Source organism: Helianthus annuus, chromosome 11, assembly GCF_002127325.2.
Source record: "Helianthus annuus cultivar XRQ/B chromosome 11, HanXRQr2.0-SUNRISE, whole genome shotgun sequence".
Classification (NCBI taxonomy): domain Eukaryota; kingdom Viridiplantae; phylum Streptophyta; class Magnoliopsida; order Asterales; family Asteraceae; genus Helianthus; species Helianthus annuus.
The window spans coordinates 58961609-58978800 of record NC_035443.2 but is presented as its reverse complement, the minus strand read 5'-3'; the positions used below and the strand labels follow the sequence as shown (position 1 = coordinate 58978800).

Below are 17192 nucleotides of genomic sequence, written 5' to 3'. Positions count from 1 at the left end.
TAATAATCCCACCTCAGAATATTCCCCCCACCAGTCCCACCTTTCACTTATTTTTCCTACAATGGTCCCCCGTTAAAAAAACTTAACGGAGTTAAGCTTTTTTCCAAATTACAAACAAATTTTTTAGGGCTTTTGATCAAAACGATGATACGAGTCCATTGATGTAAAACATACTTTAAAATGGTGCTCCAAGTGACTTGATTTTGGTTAATTGGAAATTTAAACACCCGAATTGAAGCGCCGTTTTCATCGTTTGGAGGATTGTTTCGAGGCAAGTTTTACATCAATAGACTCGTATCGTCGTTCTAATCAAAAGTCCTAAAAATCTGTTTGTAATTTGGAAAAAAGCTTAACTCCGTTAAGTTTTTTTAACGGGGGACCACTGTAGGTAAATTAGGTGAAATGTGGGACTGGTGTAGGGAATATTCTGAGGTGGGATTATTAATGGCCAATAAGGACTAAGTAAGATTATTACAGGCCAATTTCCCAATACAAAAAGACAAAAAAATGCTTCAGCATTTGATGCATGGCAGATAACCTTGAATCATCTATGGATTTGAAAAGTTAATGTGTGTCAATTTGCAAAGAGTTGATCATTTGTTAATGGGCGGACATATGCTGAGAAGAAGCAAGTCTAGAAGATGCCATTTTTGACCAAGTGGCTAATTTGTATGTGGAATAAAAAAACGAAAAAAACAACTAAAGCGAGAGTCAAACATGCGAACTTTCATACATCACATAAGGGATTCAGCGCTAAACCAAATTAACGTTGTTGCTATGGGTTCCATCTATTTTTTCTTACGGGTCTTTAAAAAAACTAACATACCGCCTCTACTAATTTTTTCAAAAACATTATGGTCCCGGTACCTCTATACCTGCTTCTATAAACAAATCGGTATAATATTATGTTTTTACTAATAGCAACGAAGAAAAGAAAATGAAATAAATGCTCTAGCCTCCGACTATTTATTGTAGTGATAATAAATGATAGATGAATTGCATTCGAGTATCTACTTTGTAATAAATGATATATCTACTCATGTACCTGGAACAAAGATAAGTGAGACGGCAATCTGATTCAAGTATATAGCTTATATTCGTGTAGCCTTAAAAAGTTTGTATCTACGAATAATACAAGATTTACATGAATTAGATCCATGTGTCTATTTTTATACTAATGTAGCATCTAAAATTGTCTTTTCTTATGTCAATAATGATTAATACGTGAATCGATTTAGGTATATCTAATATGTTTAGTGGCATATCTTTAGAAGGAAGGGGTACTCAAGGATGATACCTTTGCCTTAACCTATCAAATCCCGTAATGTCAAAAAATTTAAAAATTTCCCTTTAATCATGAAACATTGGCGTTTTTTTTTTTTTTAATTTTTAAAGTCAAATGCCCCAACCAATCACAACCCACCAACAAATCTCAATGTCTTTCGACCTCAAACAACTCAAATGGTTCACCGGTACTCCTTAAGGCAAACCCAACTCTCATGGCCTACCCTTGTGGGTGGCGACGGTTAGGGCTAGCCTGGAGGGTGGGCAAGGTGGGCGACCGTCCAAGACCCAAACTACCCCTGGGTCCGAATTTTTTTTTAATTTTTAAATAATATATATATCAAGATCAGTCTATATTAATCTTTTGTTTCAATTCTGCGTAGCAAAGAGGTGTTTGGTCTAGTGGCTTCATTACCCATATATAGAGTTTGCATGGATGACCATGGTCTCCAATTCGATTCCCTTTTTTGGCTTCTCAACTCTCTTTGTTTCCTTTTCTGTTTTCCCAACTTTATCCTTACAGTTTTGTTTTTTCTTTTTTCTTCTTATTTCAATTTTATGTTTTCTTTTTAGTTTAAACTTAATTTACCTTTTTTTTTAGTTTACAGTAAAGTACAGTTTCAGTCCCTGTGGTTTACACCCAATTGCACATACAATCCTCATTTGAAAAAAAAGGCCAATCAAATCCACGTGGTTGTCAATCGGAATCAGTCAAGTCCTTATTGTAACTGACCATTAGTTGACTTTCAAATTATAAAACGTTGACAAAGGCAAACTGGTAATTTCACCTAAGCTTACCCCAATGTCAACTATATCACTTCTCTATCTTCCTTTATAAGCTATACTTCAATCCCTTCTCCCCCAACACACCTCCGGCTCCCAACTACATTCACCCATCACCCACAAGGCACCTGATTTCAAGTCCAATCAAGCACAAGATGTTGTTGTATGTTGTGATTCTGCGATATGAGGATGCAACAGGTATAACATTTTGTTTATTTCACCTAACAACAAAGTATGAAGTTAATACAGTTCAACGATGACGTTAATCTAAGAATTTACAGCTGGATTAAGGGTCCAAAGTTCAAATCGTTGGGTTAGGATCCAAGTGCGAGTGGTTGTTTGGGGTGTGGGGAGTGCTAGTATTGAAATGGTGGTTAATAGGGGTCGTTTCAGAATCAGAATCAAGATTGTACGGTATTGAAGTGTTGGTTTTTAGGGTGACCAAAACCCCCTATTTATGATGCATACTTAGAAACTACGTTTAACTGTCATAATGGGTTTTTAAGTTTGACCGTTTTTTGGGTTTTAGTTGTTAATGATCATGCTCAACCCATTATGAAATTATGTGATTTAGATGTAACTAAACAACTAAGTGAATGTAAGTTATGTTATTGATTCTTTGTTGATATTGTTATTGATGTAGGCATGTTAGGTGTTGATGGTACATGATAGTTATGCACAATAGGATATTCTTCTAATAGGTGTTGTAGGTGTTGATGGTACAGTACAGTTATTGACATAGAGCAGCATGCATATTCAGTCAAGGCTGTGATAATCAAGCCTTTAACTTGATCAGGGTACAATATGATTAGGCCTTCTATACATAATGCAACTTACTTATAAATAGAACAGGGATGATACACTTTGGTTTGCACAATAGGACTTATACCAAGGGTTGTGATATAGGCATTGCTTATAACTTGAACTGGGATTTGAACAGGGATTCAGTTAAGGCTGTGATAGTCAAGGCCTTAACTTGATCAAATTCTAAAAGTAAAACCCAATTAAAGTTCTAAAAGTCAAACCCATTTCAAGTTCTAAAAGTCAAACACATTTCAAGTTCTAAAGGTCAAACCCATTTCGAGTTCTAAAGGTCAAACAGAGTTCAATTCCGGTTACATGTCTTAATACGGGTTATTGTTGTTAATAACATCATATTGCTGATTAGTTAAGGTTAATAGGTGGTTAGTTACTAGATTAGGAAAGAGTTTTGAATATGGAGGGAATATATGAATTATACGTTCAGGGACTGAAATGGTAACTAAAGTTATGAGGGTATTTTAGTCTTTTCACTTAATTAGAAACGGTTTGTTAGTGGTAGGGACTTAATTAATTCCATTTGACAACCATAGGGACTTGTGAAATCGAACATGATGAGAAGTATACATACGAGACGTATGAGGATCATAACAGAGATAACCGAGATGAGATGGAACATAACCAACAAAGATACATGGAGTAGACTTGGGTGAAAGTTTATCCGCGTGAGTATCACCTAGATTTCTCACACCTTGGTTTCCTCACCATCGACTACCTGAACCACGTCCTTGAGAAGACAAATCAAATCGGAAATAACATTGAGTGGCTTTGTGACCTTGTTTATCATAGATTTGATAAGTAAGCAGAAAATTTGACTGATTTTGATGTGGACCTTGAATGTTCATGGCGGCCATGGCTGCAATAGGTGGAGTTACTGAATGTTGATGTTGAAGACGAGCTTCAAAGGTGAGAAGTTTCGCTAATAGCTAATAAAAACTTAGACGAATCTCTTTATTTTCAACGTTCAAAACAAATAGGTGATAATTTTTGTTCAAACCGTCAAGAACTTGTTGCACAAGAGTCTAATCTGTAACTACATCTCTAACGGAATCAAGAGCATAGGCTAGCTCCTTCGCACAGGTCAGATATTCTGAAATAGACTTTGATTCTTGTTTGAGAAGATGAAAGTGAGTACAAAACTGATTTTGCTCCACAAAAACCTAATGATGAAAAGGATCATCAATGTTCTTCCATAATTTAGATGATGAACTAGTTCCTCGTGCAAGATACAACTGAAAAGATGGCATAGTGAAGATGATGAAGGTAGAAGCTTATCCATCTGAACTTTAAATGTCCAAGAGTTTTAAGAACTGTAAGTATTTGATGTTTCCACTTCAAATAATTGTGTTCATCAAGTTTGATTGGAGCAAAGCTCGTAATGTTTGGCAGTTTTCATGTTTGAGAAGAGTTTTGTACAATTGAACTTGATCCGATTGCTGAAGTAGCAGGAAAAGTTTCAGAGGAATTGGAGAAGAAGAAGAAGAATACCTAAAAAAGCAGCCAGAAAAGAAAGAAACTTCGCTGTTGATGTTATCACAACTCTAATACCATAAAGCTGGTTAACATCTCATTCATACATTCAATTACCAAAAATGTTAGTTTACATACATCCTACTATCTCATAATATATACACAATGAGGAGAGTAACTACCACTCTAACTAACTTGCTGACTAGGACAAACAAACTCCTAACCAACTATATACCAGTTATATACATACTCACTAATACAAGATTCCTTGAATGTTCAATAAAAGTATTTTATGTACACATTATGTAAAGGTTCTAAACTATTTGATAGAATTGAAAAAACACAAACACTTGCACACTGAATGAATTTATGATCAGAGAATTCACGTACTAAACACATACATACATTTTGTTCAAATGCTTACATATACCAGTATTTATACCCTAGATTGCCTTGGGGAACAAGGCACTAATTTACATACATATACATAAATGACCCCTATACTTTGCATACTTGACATAAGAGACTCTAAACTAACTTTAGACTTTTTTACACAACTGACCCAATATATAAATAATAAATAATACCTAACTTCTTTTTTTGATGTCATTGTTTACGGCCAACACCCAATATATAAATAATAAATAATACCTAACTTCTTTTTTTGATGTCATTGTTTACGGCCAACACTATTAACTTAATCGCCGATGTAAGTACAATCTAGCCGTCGGTTTCAATAATAGCGTACTAGTCTATAGCTTCATTTTACACAAAACACAATTAAAAGAGCTTGTAAAGCTCTGTTATAAAGTGTCTTTAAAACGGCCAAAGAATTGTTGTACCTTAGTCACTTCAATAACTTAAAAGATCCAAGATAATGTCACATGGTAACATATAAAATATAAGTTACTAAAAATATGCTTACATATCAAATAAAATTCATTTCTAACGAAATGGTTTTCTTTCACTGTTATTTTATAATTACATACAAAAGATTGCTCTAAGTTTGAAGGAAACACTTGGTAAAAAGATGCAAAAATCCACCAGAAATATTCCATTTCTAAACAAGCACCAATTGAACTCCCATGAATATTTACTTTAAAAAGAGATACCCATCATGTCTATCAAGAAATTCTCCATCATCAAACCCTCATCTTCTCCACAAAAGTAATTCTTGGATCTTGTTTCATCTGCATTTTCATCAACATCCCCAATTCAAATGTGTTAGAAATCATGTTTTCTTGTATGAACAAAAATCACATAATCACACGCTTTTAACTATACCGTAGAAGGAGGATTCAATACGGTTGACTTGTGGAACGGGTGCGCTCTTCTTGAGGGGGCATGAGGTGATAGGAAGCACAGGGAGAACATGGCAATTGCATATCTCAATCATGTAACCATCTGGATCATGGAAGAAGAGTTGGTTCACCTCCACACCTCCTTCTTTTACAACCGCGGTCACATATTCGATTCCCATTTCCTTGAGTTTCTTGATTATGAGATCCATATTTGTGCATTGAAACGAAATGTGGTTGTCTTTTGGATTGATCACTGCTTTCTTTGCTGGAGTTGACTCCATTTCTAACAAATGGATTCCAATCCCATGGTTGAACAACCTGTTGCAAATCAAATCATCAAGAATTGTGAGTCGATATCCTCAAAATGAACTAATACTCAAATTAAGTTTAGGTTAAAACTAACAAACAAATGCACCCAGTAAAATCCCACTCATAGAATAGATCGAGTTTAGCTTAAAAAAGCTAGAAACCATATCTAATTTAAATGAACGGTTTTGGCTGGTTCGGTCAGCGTAGCTGACCCAACCAATCTGACACGTTTAGCTTTCCGTTTCTCAAAACAATAGTTAACAGATCCGTCCAACATTTTCATCAAAACTAACCGAACCAGACTATGAACACCCCTACTGGAAAAATAGTACGTGATGCTCACCAAGCGCCTTCGAAATCGAAGGAGGAAGGGCGTCGGATGAGAACGAATCCAAGAACGTCAGTGTAGAACTTGACGGATGTACGAACAGATCTGCAGATAAATGAGACGTGATTGAGAGATAGAAGTGGCAACTGCTGCGTTGAAGATGATTCTTTGGCCATGAACTGATGATTAATTGCCTGATTTGCCATTAAGCAGAAAGCAAGCAAAAAGGGTATTGATAACTGGAGTGGTGAGTGCATCCAGATCTGCGGAAATGATCACTTACTTATAGAAGAGAATGGTGAGCTGTAGAAATATACGACCCACGTGTTTTTAATGTGTACTTTGTTTACGCGGTTTGTCGTTTGATATTTATTCTTATATTGAAAATGAAAAGAGAAAATTTTATCACTAGTATATAACTCATATATATAGTTATGATACACGTGATTATCTACATGTGTTTCCACATTAACATACGAATTTTGTTCGATAGTGATAAAAAAACATAGAACACATTAAGGATAGCTTAATCAAATATGAGTATCTTAAAAACTGGATTTTCCTCCGTAATGTGATAAATGATATGTAAATCTATTTGAATACCCGTTTTTTTAACGATAAATTTCTTTAATCCCTGTAATTTGTGAGATTTGAACTCAAGACCTCCCCTCAGGGTCGTTCCAACGTTTTTGGAGGCACTAAGCGAACCACAAAGTCAGGGCCCTATTGAATTAGTATAAGGAATTGAGATTGAGATTTGAGATATTGAATAACCATAGCGATGATTTTTCCTAATCTTGGCCCTAATTTCGCTCAATCTGCGATCAGTTTCACATTGGTTACTCAAAAGACGCCGCAAGTAACAAGGGTTGATGTGTTGTGTGCGTGGACAATGCAGACTCCTAGTGTAAATCCTAAATCTTGGGCCTAGAAACGTTGTTTAAATGACAAATTCAAGTCTAATATATGAAAGGAAATAAAATTGAAGGCCCTTGTTTTTTGGTGGCCCTAGGCCTTAGCCTAGGTTGATAAGCCTTACAGGCCGGCCCTGCCTCCCCTTCTAAGCCAAAATGTTTAAAGGTTTTGTATTTGTCAATGAACCACCACTATATTCGTCATCTATTTGAATATCTACCATGTAATAATAGATATTTGAATATCTATTATTTATAATACTAGGTTATTACCCACGAATACTCGCGGTTGGAGAATTTAATTTGCATTAATCAAATTATGTCGTTAAATAAAATAAAAACACATGTTTCAAACGTTCTTGATGAACACATTTGAGAGAGATAGTATGAACGAATTCGTGAGTTCTTGATATTATTGAAAATTTTATGTGTTCGTATATTTAAATTTATTAAAACTATATATATATATATATATTAAAAACTGAATAATGTGTGATGACTTAGATATATTAATTAAACATTAATGTCTTCAAAATTAAAAAATAATTATGGGAAGTTTAATATTAATTTGTTTATTATTACCCTAAAGAATAAGAATATGAAGTATAAATGGTATAATTATTTATAATTTTCTTTGTAGTAAAGTTTTTGTAAATCAAGCTAACACAGAAAATATTCAAATGTATAATAAACAATGAGAAGTTGAACTTCGAGTGATCCAACAAAAAAAAAATAAAAAAACATTGGTATGCATACCACACAAATATGGAGAATAATTTTAAAAATTAAGACATGAGGATCAATCACATTGGTTAGTTATATACGAATTAGATCCGAGTATATAGCTTTTACAGAAATAGATTCCAGTATCTACTTATATTTGTGTAGCCTTAAAAAATTTGTATCTTTTAATAATACAAGATACATGAATTAGATCCGAGTATTTACTTTTCATACTCATGTAAACCTGTGTGGTCTTAAAAAATTGTATCTGCTAATAATACAACATACTTCAATTAGATTCGAGTATCTACTTTTCATACTACTACAAGTAAATAAGCAAATGCAACCTCAGAGAAGTGTTACATTAGGCCTTGAAAATGTTGCATTAGGCCTAATGCATCCTTTTAGTGGGGGCTGCAGGAAAAGCAGTTGCATTAGACCTAATGTAACCTTTTAAATGCATAATACAACTTTTTTGAAAGCGTTGCTTTTAGTATTAAAATGCAACCTTTTTAGCATGCAACATTTCTTTTGGTGACGCAACTTTTTACCTTTAAAATGCAACTTTTATTATAATTAGTTAAAGAAATGCAACCATTTATGCACTCAAATGCAACTTTAATATTTACTTAAATGCAACCTTGTTTATATTTGAATGCAACTTTTTAGCATAGTTGTTTAAAACACTATAATTGATATTTATATGCACTAGTATATAAATTACACAAAAACAATAATAACACAGATATTGAAGAGAATCTTATAGTGTACTTTAACATGTCCAAATTCAAAAAGACCAATGTCATCAACAAAAATTTGTCAATTACAATCATAAAGAGCGACAAAAACTAGATCCATAAGCTATGCTAACAACTAAATCTATGAGCTGAAACTCTCGACCCCAATAAGTAGTTGTCCCATAAGCTTTTGCAACTTCGTTGGTTGTCACTATGTATTTGCATAACTTCTAACTCACACTCTTTTCTTTCATGGTCCTCATCAATATTTTATCGCATTTGAAACAACTTGATTTTCTCAACTTCAACGCTCACTTTTTACCTAAAAATAAAATGATCTATCAAAGCACTTCAAAAGGTTTAAAGTTTTTTATTTGTACATTCAATATTATTCTAAAAAAAATAAGAAATGCTATAACCAAACCAAATATCACCTCTATAAAAACTAGTCTAATGTAATACAAAATTAAAATGTTGTGATATTATTACTATATATTACTATATATTAATAAACAAGTTGAAATGAATAATGATTTTAATATTATAATAATATATCGTTTTTTTAATACTTTTATTATTTTAATATTATAATAATAGTTATTTTCTTTACTTTTAAACTTTAATCCTTTTTTTAATATCAGGAGTTGGGATAAACTTGGTGTCAACAGGTATCGAACCGGTACTGGTATCGAAAATACCGGTACGGTCCTGTTCGGTATCAGTACATGAACGTAAAAACCGGCACTAATACAGAAAACACCAAAAGTTGGTGTCAAATTGATATTGGAAATCTTTTGGTTCGGAAAATTTAGTGCGGCTACCTGGTACCATTTACTCATCCCTGATCACGGTTACCATACGAACAATGGTATCGTACAACTTTTTTTGTTGATTTTCTTCAACTTTTAATTTTTTCTTTTTTAGTTTCAGGGGTAGGGATGAGCTCGGTGCCAACCGATACAGAATCGGTACTGATACCGAAAATACCGGTTATGGTACCGGTATATGAAAGTAAAAAACGGTAGTGAACCGGTACCAGGAACGCCAATAGTCGGTACCAAATTGGTACTTAAGATCTTTCGGTTCGACAAATTCGGTACCGGTACCCAGAACAATTTGCTCATCTCTGACCACGGGTTTCATACGAACAACATCGTTACCATACAACTTTTTTTGGTTGATTTTTTTCGGTTATCTTTTAGTGTTTTTTTTTTACATTTTCTTTCCATTCTTGTTAGCAGTTCTGTTCGCAACACGCTCGTAGTGATTTCTAAACACATGTAAACACAGACTAAATAACAATAGAAATTTGCCGCATCACGGCGAACTTCTTTAAACATAGTTAAAATAAAAACTTACAATTTTCCTTCTTATGTCATCATATGTGTTAACATATGCATGTCCCTTTGTCCTCTTACATGCACATTCAAACATTTGATTAAAAGCAAGTAAGGGTGGGCGGAGTGCTATTGGGGAGTGGTTGCGGGGTGTTGGGTTGCCGCACGGGAAGGGGATGTCGGTGTTGGTGTTGGAGGGGTGAGCGGAGAGGGGTGTAGGCGGTGAGTAGTCACGGATGTGGGAAGAGAAGATAGAGAGGAGGGGGGGGGTTAATGGTGGGTCTCAACCCCTTTCAACTAATCACACTTTTTTTTAAATTGTTTATCACTCTCCATGTGTTTGAGCACCGTTAGTGATTAAGTGCAAAATGGGGAGTGAATGGGGGAGTTGACATGGCAAAGATTATTGGGTAATAAAAGTGTTTACCACTCCTCATTTAGGGGAGCACTCCTTCCACCCTAAACCCTTGTTTGGATCATCATTTTCTGTATTAATGATAACATAAACATCAACAAGATATAAGCATGTGGAAAAACAAAATACACCAATCATGAGCAAAGCAAAGAAGGAAATACTCATACTCATACTCATGTAAATCTTTTCTTATTTCAATATCAAATTCAGGTATCTAATTTTTTTAGTGGCATATATAACTTTAGAAATTGTATTTTCATCTGTTATCAATGCATAAGAGTAATCTATATATATTAATAAATGAAAAGGATTTGGGCCATGTAGCATGTGATGGTAAAACAATTTGCTGATGTGGCATATTATGGTGTAAGATTTAGGTGGGAAGCAATCTCAATCTTCCATTCTCTATTTGGGACGCGGGATCCGAAACAAAGTGGAAAGACACGGGATCCATACAATCCATATGACCCGGGTATTTGAATGCTCAAAAACCCTAAATCTACACCTTTTCACCGCCACTTCAGTCTTCTCCTTCACGCTATGATAAACCCTAGCCACCTCTCCTTCATCGCTCAATTGGAGAAGCAATCTCTTCTCTTCACCGATTCAATAACCAGGTATGAAATCTTTTATTATTGTTTATTGTAATGTTTAATCTATTGTATCTTCTTCAATCCTCAATCATCTTGATTCTCTCATCAATAATCCGTTAATCCAGTTCGATGAGTGGTTTCGTTTGTTCTCCAAGTGGTACTAGGTGGTTGTTTACAACAGTTGTGGATGTTTCTTTTGGGTGATTTTTTTTTATATAAAATCAATTGTTAGGATGATAATCAGTTTTTTTTTCTATTTTTTGGGGTAATTGATTGGAGTTTTCATCATCTTTTGAGTAATTCTTTTCAATTGATGTTTAATATCTAGGATTAATGCTTCAATTTTAGGGTTCATGCACATTATTCAATTTTAGGGTTCAATTTAGATAGCACACAACACATTGGAATTGGCTTATAATAACTGTTGGTTGTATAATTGCTGCTAATAATTATTTGTTTTTATAACACATAAGAGTCTGATGGAAATAATGTTGTGAACAGGATATATGGATCCCGAGGAAAGAAGTACCGATATTTTAAGGTAAATGATTATTTACTTAAATTTGCATCAAAATGAGGATTTATTTGGTTTATATATGATGTTTGATGCATGAATATAGATTTGTACTTATTTTCATTTGATGTTTGATGCATGAATATATTTTTTTCCATCTTCATACGTTGTATTTACAACATATATCAAAACCACATTTGTCTGGTTTAAGCGATGAGTTGATAAAGAAAGGAAAACACTTTATACTTATTCGAAATCTATATGTTGTTATCTTTTTCTTTGAAGTATAATAATTTTTTTACTTCAAATTTTATACTAATTTATCAAATTTGTTATTTTTACCAGCAATCTTTTTGACAAGGATGTCCCCTCACCCTTCCATGAACAAGGAAACCGCCCTCCTATTACATGTTAGCAATTTGTTGGAACGATGCTCTTCCCGAACTTTTTTCGTCATGAGAAATTGTGAGCATCTTTTGCTTGACACATGGTGTTCGGTTTATAACTAAAACAGTGAAAATGCCAGAAGTTAAGGTAGAAATATCATTATAATTTGTTTCTCTCTGCACTTTAAATAAGGTTTAAATAATGAGACCTCTTTTTTTAATTCTTTGATGACCTGTCCATTATTTTTTATCTCATTAGTAAAGCCCTAATTCCCATCCTACATCGGTACTTTGAGTTATAAACATTACTGATAACTGATCATATATTTGCACAAGGGAATCACATGATGTCCAGGGTGTAGCTTATAATCTTCAGTGTAGCTTTCCCTATATATGTTTTATTCTAATCTTTTTTTTTGTGAATGGTTGTTTAACAGCAAAAAAAAAAAAAAAAAAAAACATTTGAGTCCTTAAATATTTGCCCAAAAATATTGTAATATATTACAAGCCATGGACCAATCTTCAGGTAAATTTTGTTTTACTGATGTCGTCTACTGAATGTTCATTTGGCATAGAAACTGGGAGTAAATTAATTTGAAAAGGTGCATGTGAGTTGCTAAATTATGATAGTGTCATGGAGCTGGAAGTGTCATAGGGTGTGCTATTTGCTTTTGAAAATAGCTTCTACATTTTCTTTTGCGGAGCTGCTAAAAGAGCTAATGGCAATTGCTAGAACTTCTTATCGATATAATTTTTATTTATTTATAGTAACGACGATAAGCAAGTAGGCAATCTATTTTAGCATTGTCTTTTCTGTAGAAAAGGGAGAGATAGTGTATGTCTGGCAAAATGGTTGAGCAGGGGTGTTTTACATGAAAAGATTATTTATATTATATTACCAACCAACAGTTTTCTACCCAAAATGTGGCCATGATGGAAAAAATAAAGGTAGCATAAGTAGTTTGAATACAAATATTGCAGCAACAGGTTGTAACGGTCTTTGGAATCGGCTGTTTTAGGGTTGTGATGATGACCAAGTCTTGATCTGAGCCCAATGTTCATAGAAGAAGAGGTTTGGGTTATTCTCTTGATGATATTTTGTGTTTCACGTGTAAAGTCTCTTATTGTTTTCCATTAATGTGTTCTCTTATCACACACGAGCAGGTAGTATATCTTAACAATTTTGCACGCACTTATTAATATTTGTATTTTTTTATCTATATGTTGATTTTCTTTCCTCATGATTGTATTGTAGGGATGGACCACAATTACAGTTGAGTAGGGATCCTGCTCTATCAAGAGGATTAATGTTTTAAGCAGAACCATTATTGGACTCTTAGCAGATGTTTATGCAATCGCTGTTGATGAACTGAGAAAACTACATGTTATTTTAGATGAAAGGTTGTTTATTCACTATTCATCCATGTGAGCTATGTAATGATTTTTTTACTGTAGCAATATTTTATGAAATTTATTTTTTTTATCAGGTTCATGAAGCGGTTTTTGATCTTCCAGTAGAGATTGCCAAAATCAGAAGAACAATCGAAAAAATTAAAGAAGGTATAACGTTAACCTAATTTTAACTCAATGTTCTCTTGGTTGTCGGTGATTGCATGTTAGTTGGCTTAGCGGTGGTCTGTTTATATTTACTATAAGATTATAAGAGTCAGATTTGTCATTTTGTACATGGGTTTGTTTGGGAAGTCTTTTCTTAGAAGAAACTTTTGTCATATATTGAAGTTGTGCATTTATATGTTTTTGAATCTTTCCTAACAGTGGAAACAATAAAGTTGGGATTTATAGGTTAGACACACATCAAGGATGCAGCAGATCGCTATGGATGTCAGTTGTGTGGATCCAACATATCGCTATGGAAGCAAACATTGTGGTTCTTCTCTAAGCCATGCTCTTTAGGTAAAAAGATCAGGTATATACACCCGTGAATAATTGTTTTATTTTTACTATTTGCTTGACTAATATTAATTTTTTTGTTTATACTGATTATTGTGACGTAGCATTATTCGATGGTAGATGATCCAGAAGACAGTGATAGCGAAGATGATAAAGATGAACAAACCGGTTAGACTGAAATCGAAATTCGCCTCTTTGTTTTTCATTCTATCGCATCAGGTACCTTCAATATTCAGCGAGAAGTCATTCTTTTTGTTTATTTGGATTATTAATTGTTGTTTCTAATTCTTAAAGAAATTTTCTGCTTGCAACAAAACAATCGAAAGACCTTTTGTCCTATATGCAATCGGTCACAAAGGTTGTCCATTCGATTTCGAGTGATTATGTTATTTGGTTTCAAATTTGATGATGAGGAATTATGGGTTTTCTTTCAGTGTCGTCTAAAGAGGTCTCGAAACCATAATTCGATAGTTCTTCCTTAATTGTCAACTGTTGACTAACGATTTGATGCTACTTGTGAAAGAAAGTTGTGAGTGTAAGTTAAATATGATAATCGCTTTTTGGTGACATTGGGATTAATGATTTCATTCGTCGCAATTGCTCTTCTACTTTTCCCTTTCATAGTGCTAATGATTATAGTAATCTACGATAATGAAGAAACGGTATCAATCGGTAAATGAATGATGGTTTTCTTATTTGTTGATTGATGTGCATCTTTTCTCACTGTTCTCTTTGCTTTTGAAAGGGACTATCTGCCTCAAGCTTATCTCTTTATCTTGGAAAATATGAGCTATCGTTTCTCCCTTCAAATATCCAGGTATTACAGAGAATTGTCTTGCTATTGCAATTACTTTTTACATACATACCTTTTGTTTTATTTCGGCGTATTCTGGAAAAGTGGGAAGCGAATATTGGCGTTGATGTGTAACTGAAGGTGCGTGTAAGGAATCCGTCAGTGTTGATAGCATAATGGTTGTTAGACGTGAGCCTTCAAGAAATGACTATAGGATTCTCATAGCAACTGGCTTGGCCAAAGCTTCTTGATCATCCATTTGTTGCAGGTTCTCTTGATATTTGAGGCTGGGATACTTATCTTCTCTTTATGAGTTCTAAGCGGGGTACCATTTGATTCAACAACAAATGGTGGAGATTTTAAAGAGGAATTGTATCAAAAGGTGATGTATGTTAGATATTAGCTACATGTATATCCTCACGTTGCTTGCTTATTTTTCTTAACTAAATTCGGTTATCAAAAGCAGTTGTAATGGCATGAATATGATGCAGAATCTTCTTACACCCTTCATGGTACCCGCCTTGGTAGCTTGTGCTGTAATACGTTAGTAATTTTATTTTTTTCATTTCCAAATTGTTTTGATTTTGTGTACAGATTTAATTTCTTTCCTTTGATTTAAAATGGAGGATGTTGTGATAAAGCAAGATGAGCTGAAGGTATATTTTCTTATAACTACTGATGTTGTAGATCTTATCTTCTAATTGTTGACATATTACATGAAGGTGATTTTTTTTTTATTTTTTGAATTTTAGAAAGACGATTACATGATGGAAAATCAATTTTGGTATGGACCAGAAAACATTAACAGTTGGTGATTAGCTTGCAACATTGCTGATGAAAAAGATAGTGATAGACTGGTAGTGCTGAGATTATTTTCTACGTGTATCATTTCAGTCCTTACAAATCCCAATTTGAGTTAGAAAGTAGTGGCGAGGTGATGTTTGTTTTTAATTTTGAATTGCAGTCTGATTACTTATATAGATTTGTACACTTTGTGATAATGTATATTAAATTTCCGACCCGCGAAGTTCGCGGGTGATAACCTAGTTACTTTATATACACATATTTAAAATGTATTTCTTAAGGTTTAAAAACACCTAAGATATTTACTATGATAAATATCTATAAATGGAAGGCAAAAAACACCTAAAATCAAGTTAAGTACGTCGTTGGCGATTATTAGAGCGAGTTAGATGGATGAGTATTCATGTTACAACATAGAAAAATAATTTGTAATTTTATATATATATTTTTTTCATTTTAAAATATGATTGCTTAATAAAAAAACTCAAAAAGAAATAATAAAAAGAGAGAAGAGTGGGTGAACAAATTTACTCTTATCATCGGTTAATTGTATGAGATATTAGGTTAAATACATAAATGTCCCCACCTACTTTAACAAACCATTTCATGCTTTGTTTGTGGTTCTGCTTGAAAGGAGACCTGCACGCTTATCAAAGATTATTTGATCATATATTATGGTCTCCTAAGTATGTTACATAGAATGACTACGGCTATAGGGTAAAGTGATAATGAGAACTATAATAATTTTATAAACTCACCCTTGGTAGGTTTAAATGTAGGAGAAGCATTTAGTAAAGTAAATCCCAAAACACTTTTAGAATTAAAAAACATACAAAACAAAAGGAATGCAGTAACTTCGTGTGTGTTTGGTGACATAACATAACGGAAAAAATACAAAAACATAAGAGGAACAAGAGGAACGGTGGCTAAGCATTCGTGTCTCTTATGGGTTTCTTAAAATAGATTGTGAGTCTTCCTGAAGAACTCGTTGATTTCCCATGATACAACAACCGAAACAATGTATTATGTCTAGCAAGAACAATCTGAAAGATCAAGACATTGATGGAAAGTTTTCAGTGTGTTTAGAAGAATTGTTGTGAATTCTAGTGTATGTTTCAACGAAAGAGCACCATATTTTTGTGGTAAAACGAAAGTTGAAACACCTTAATCTAGAATAAAATGAAAATAAATTGTAATAAACATCTTCGGTACAATTTAGTTGACTTTATGTTTTTGATTGAAACAACAAAAATGTGTTATGAAGTGCAAAGTGCGCCATCAAAGCGACGCATTGCGCTCATCACCCATGCCACACGCATGTGCGTGTGCGAGTTAAGGTGCTTCGCATATTTTGGGGTCTGTTGCTGACAGAAGCTGTTGAAGCTAAAGCTATCCAAAGACCAAAGACAGTGCAAGACTACTTGAAGATTGCAAGAAGACTGGAGACAAAGTTTTGACTCAAGACAAAGTTTTTATGAAGCTATTGTCAAGGGGGAGTTTGTTGGTGCATGTTTGTGACAACAGCTTAGATTTGGTCTTTGGATATCTTGTAATTAGTTAAACGATAAACGGTTAGCGGGTTTAGCTTTGTAATAGTTAGTTGTAATGTTTGGGCTAACTAAACCCAAAGAATTGGGTGATGGGGGCGAATTGGGCCTGTCCAATTCGCAGCCCATGAGGGTTAACCTAGTCCACTTGTAAACCTTGTGTTATATAAACAAGGTTAGGCTTTAGGGTTTAGGTTGATCAGTTGAATCAGCCAAAACAGTTG

General features: G+C 33.8%; 1 protein-coding gene and 2 long non-coding RNA genes across 6 annotated transcripts; 2 read left to right on the top strand and 1 right to left on the bottom strand.

Annotated features, from left to right (window-relative positions):
* Nucleotides 1–5298: 5298 nt before the first annotated feature.
* Nucleotides 5299–6566, bottom strand: LOC110930634. Its single transcript, XM_022173980.2, has 3 exons — nt 6310–6566; nt 5641–5975; nt 5299–5546 (listed from the first exon to the last, which is right to left on the bottom strand). The coding sequence occupies exons 1-3, from the start codon at nt 6549–6551 to the stop codon at nt 5455–5457; spliced, it is 669 nt and encodes a 222-aa protein (XP_022029672.1). The 5' UTR covers nt 6552–6566; the 3' UTR covers nt 5299–5454.
* Nucleotides 6567–10772: 4206 nt separating this feature from the next.
* Nucleotides 10773–14377, top strand: LOC110930633. Of its 3 annotated transcripts, none has more exons than XR_002587949.2 (4): nt 10773–11037; nt 13401–13473; nt 13717–13827; nt 13929–14377. It is a non-coding gene; the product is annotated as an uncharacterized LOC110930633 (long non-coding RNA). The 3 variants fall into 3 exon arrangements; XR_002587948.2 differs by having other exon boundaries at nt 13704–13827; XR_004871357.1 differs by having other exon boundaries at nt 13704–13840.
* Nucleotides 14378–14466: 89 nt separating this feature from the next.
* LOC110928303 lies at nt 14467–15663 on the top strand. Of its 2 annotated transcripts, XR_004871356.1 has the most exons (4): nt 14467–14641; nt 14886–14999; nt 15212–15273; nt 15370–15663. It is a non-coding gene; the product is annotated as an uncharacterized LOC110928303 (long non-coding RNA). The 2 variants fall into 2 exon arrangements; XR_004871355.1 differs by lacking the exon at nt 14467–14641 and having other exon boundaries at nt 14743–14999.
* The last annotated feature ends 1529 nt before the right edge of the window (nt 15664–17192 follow it).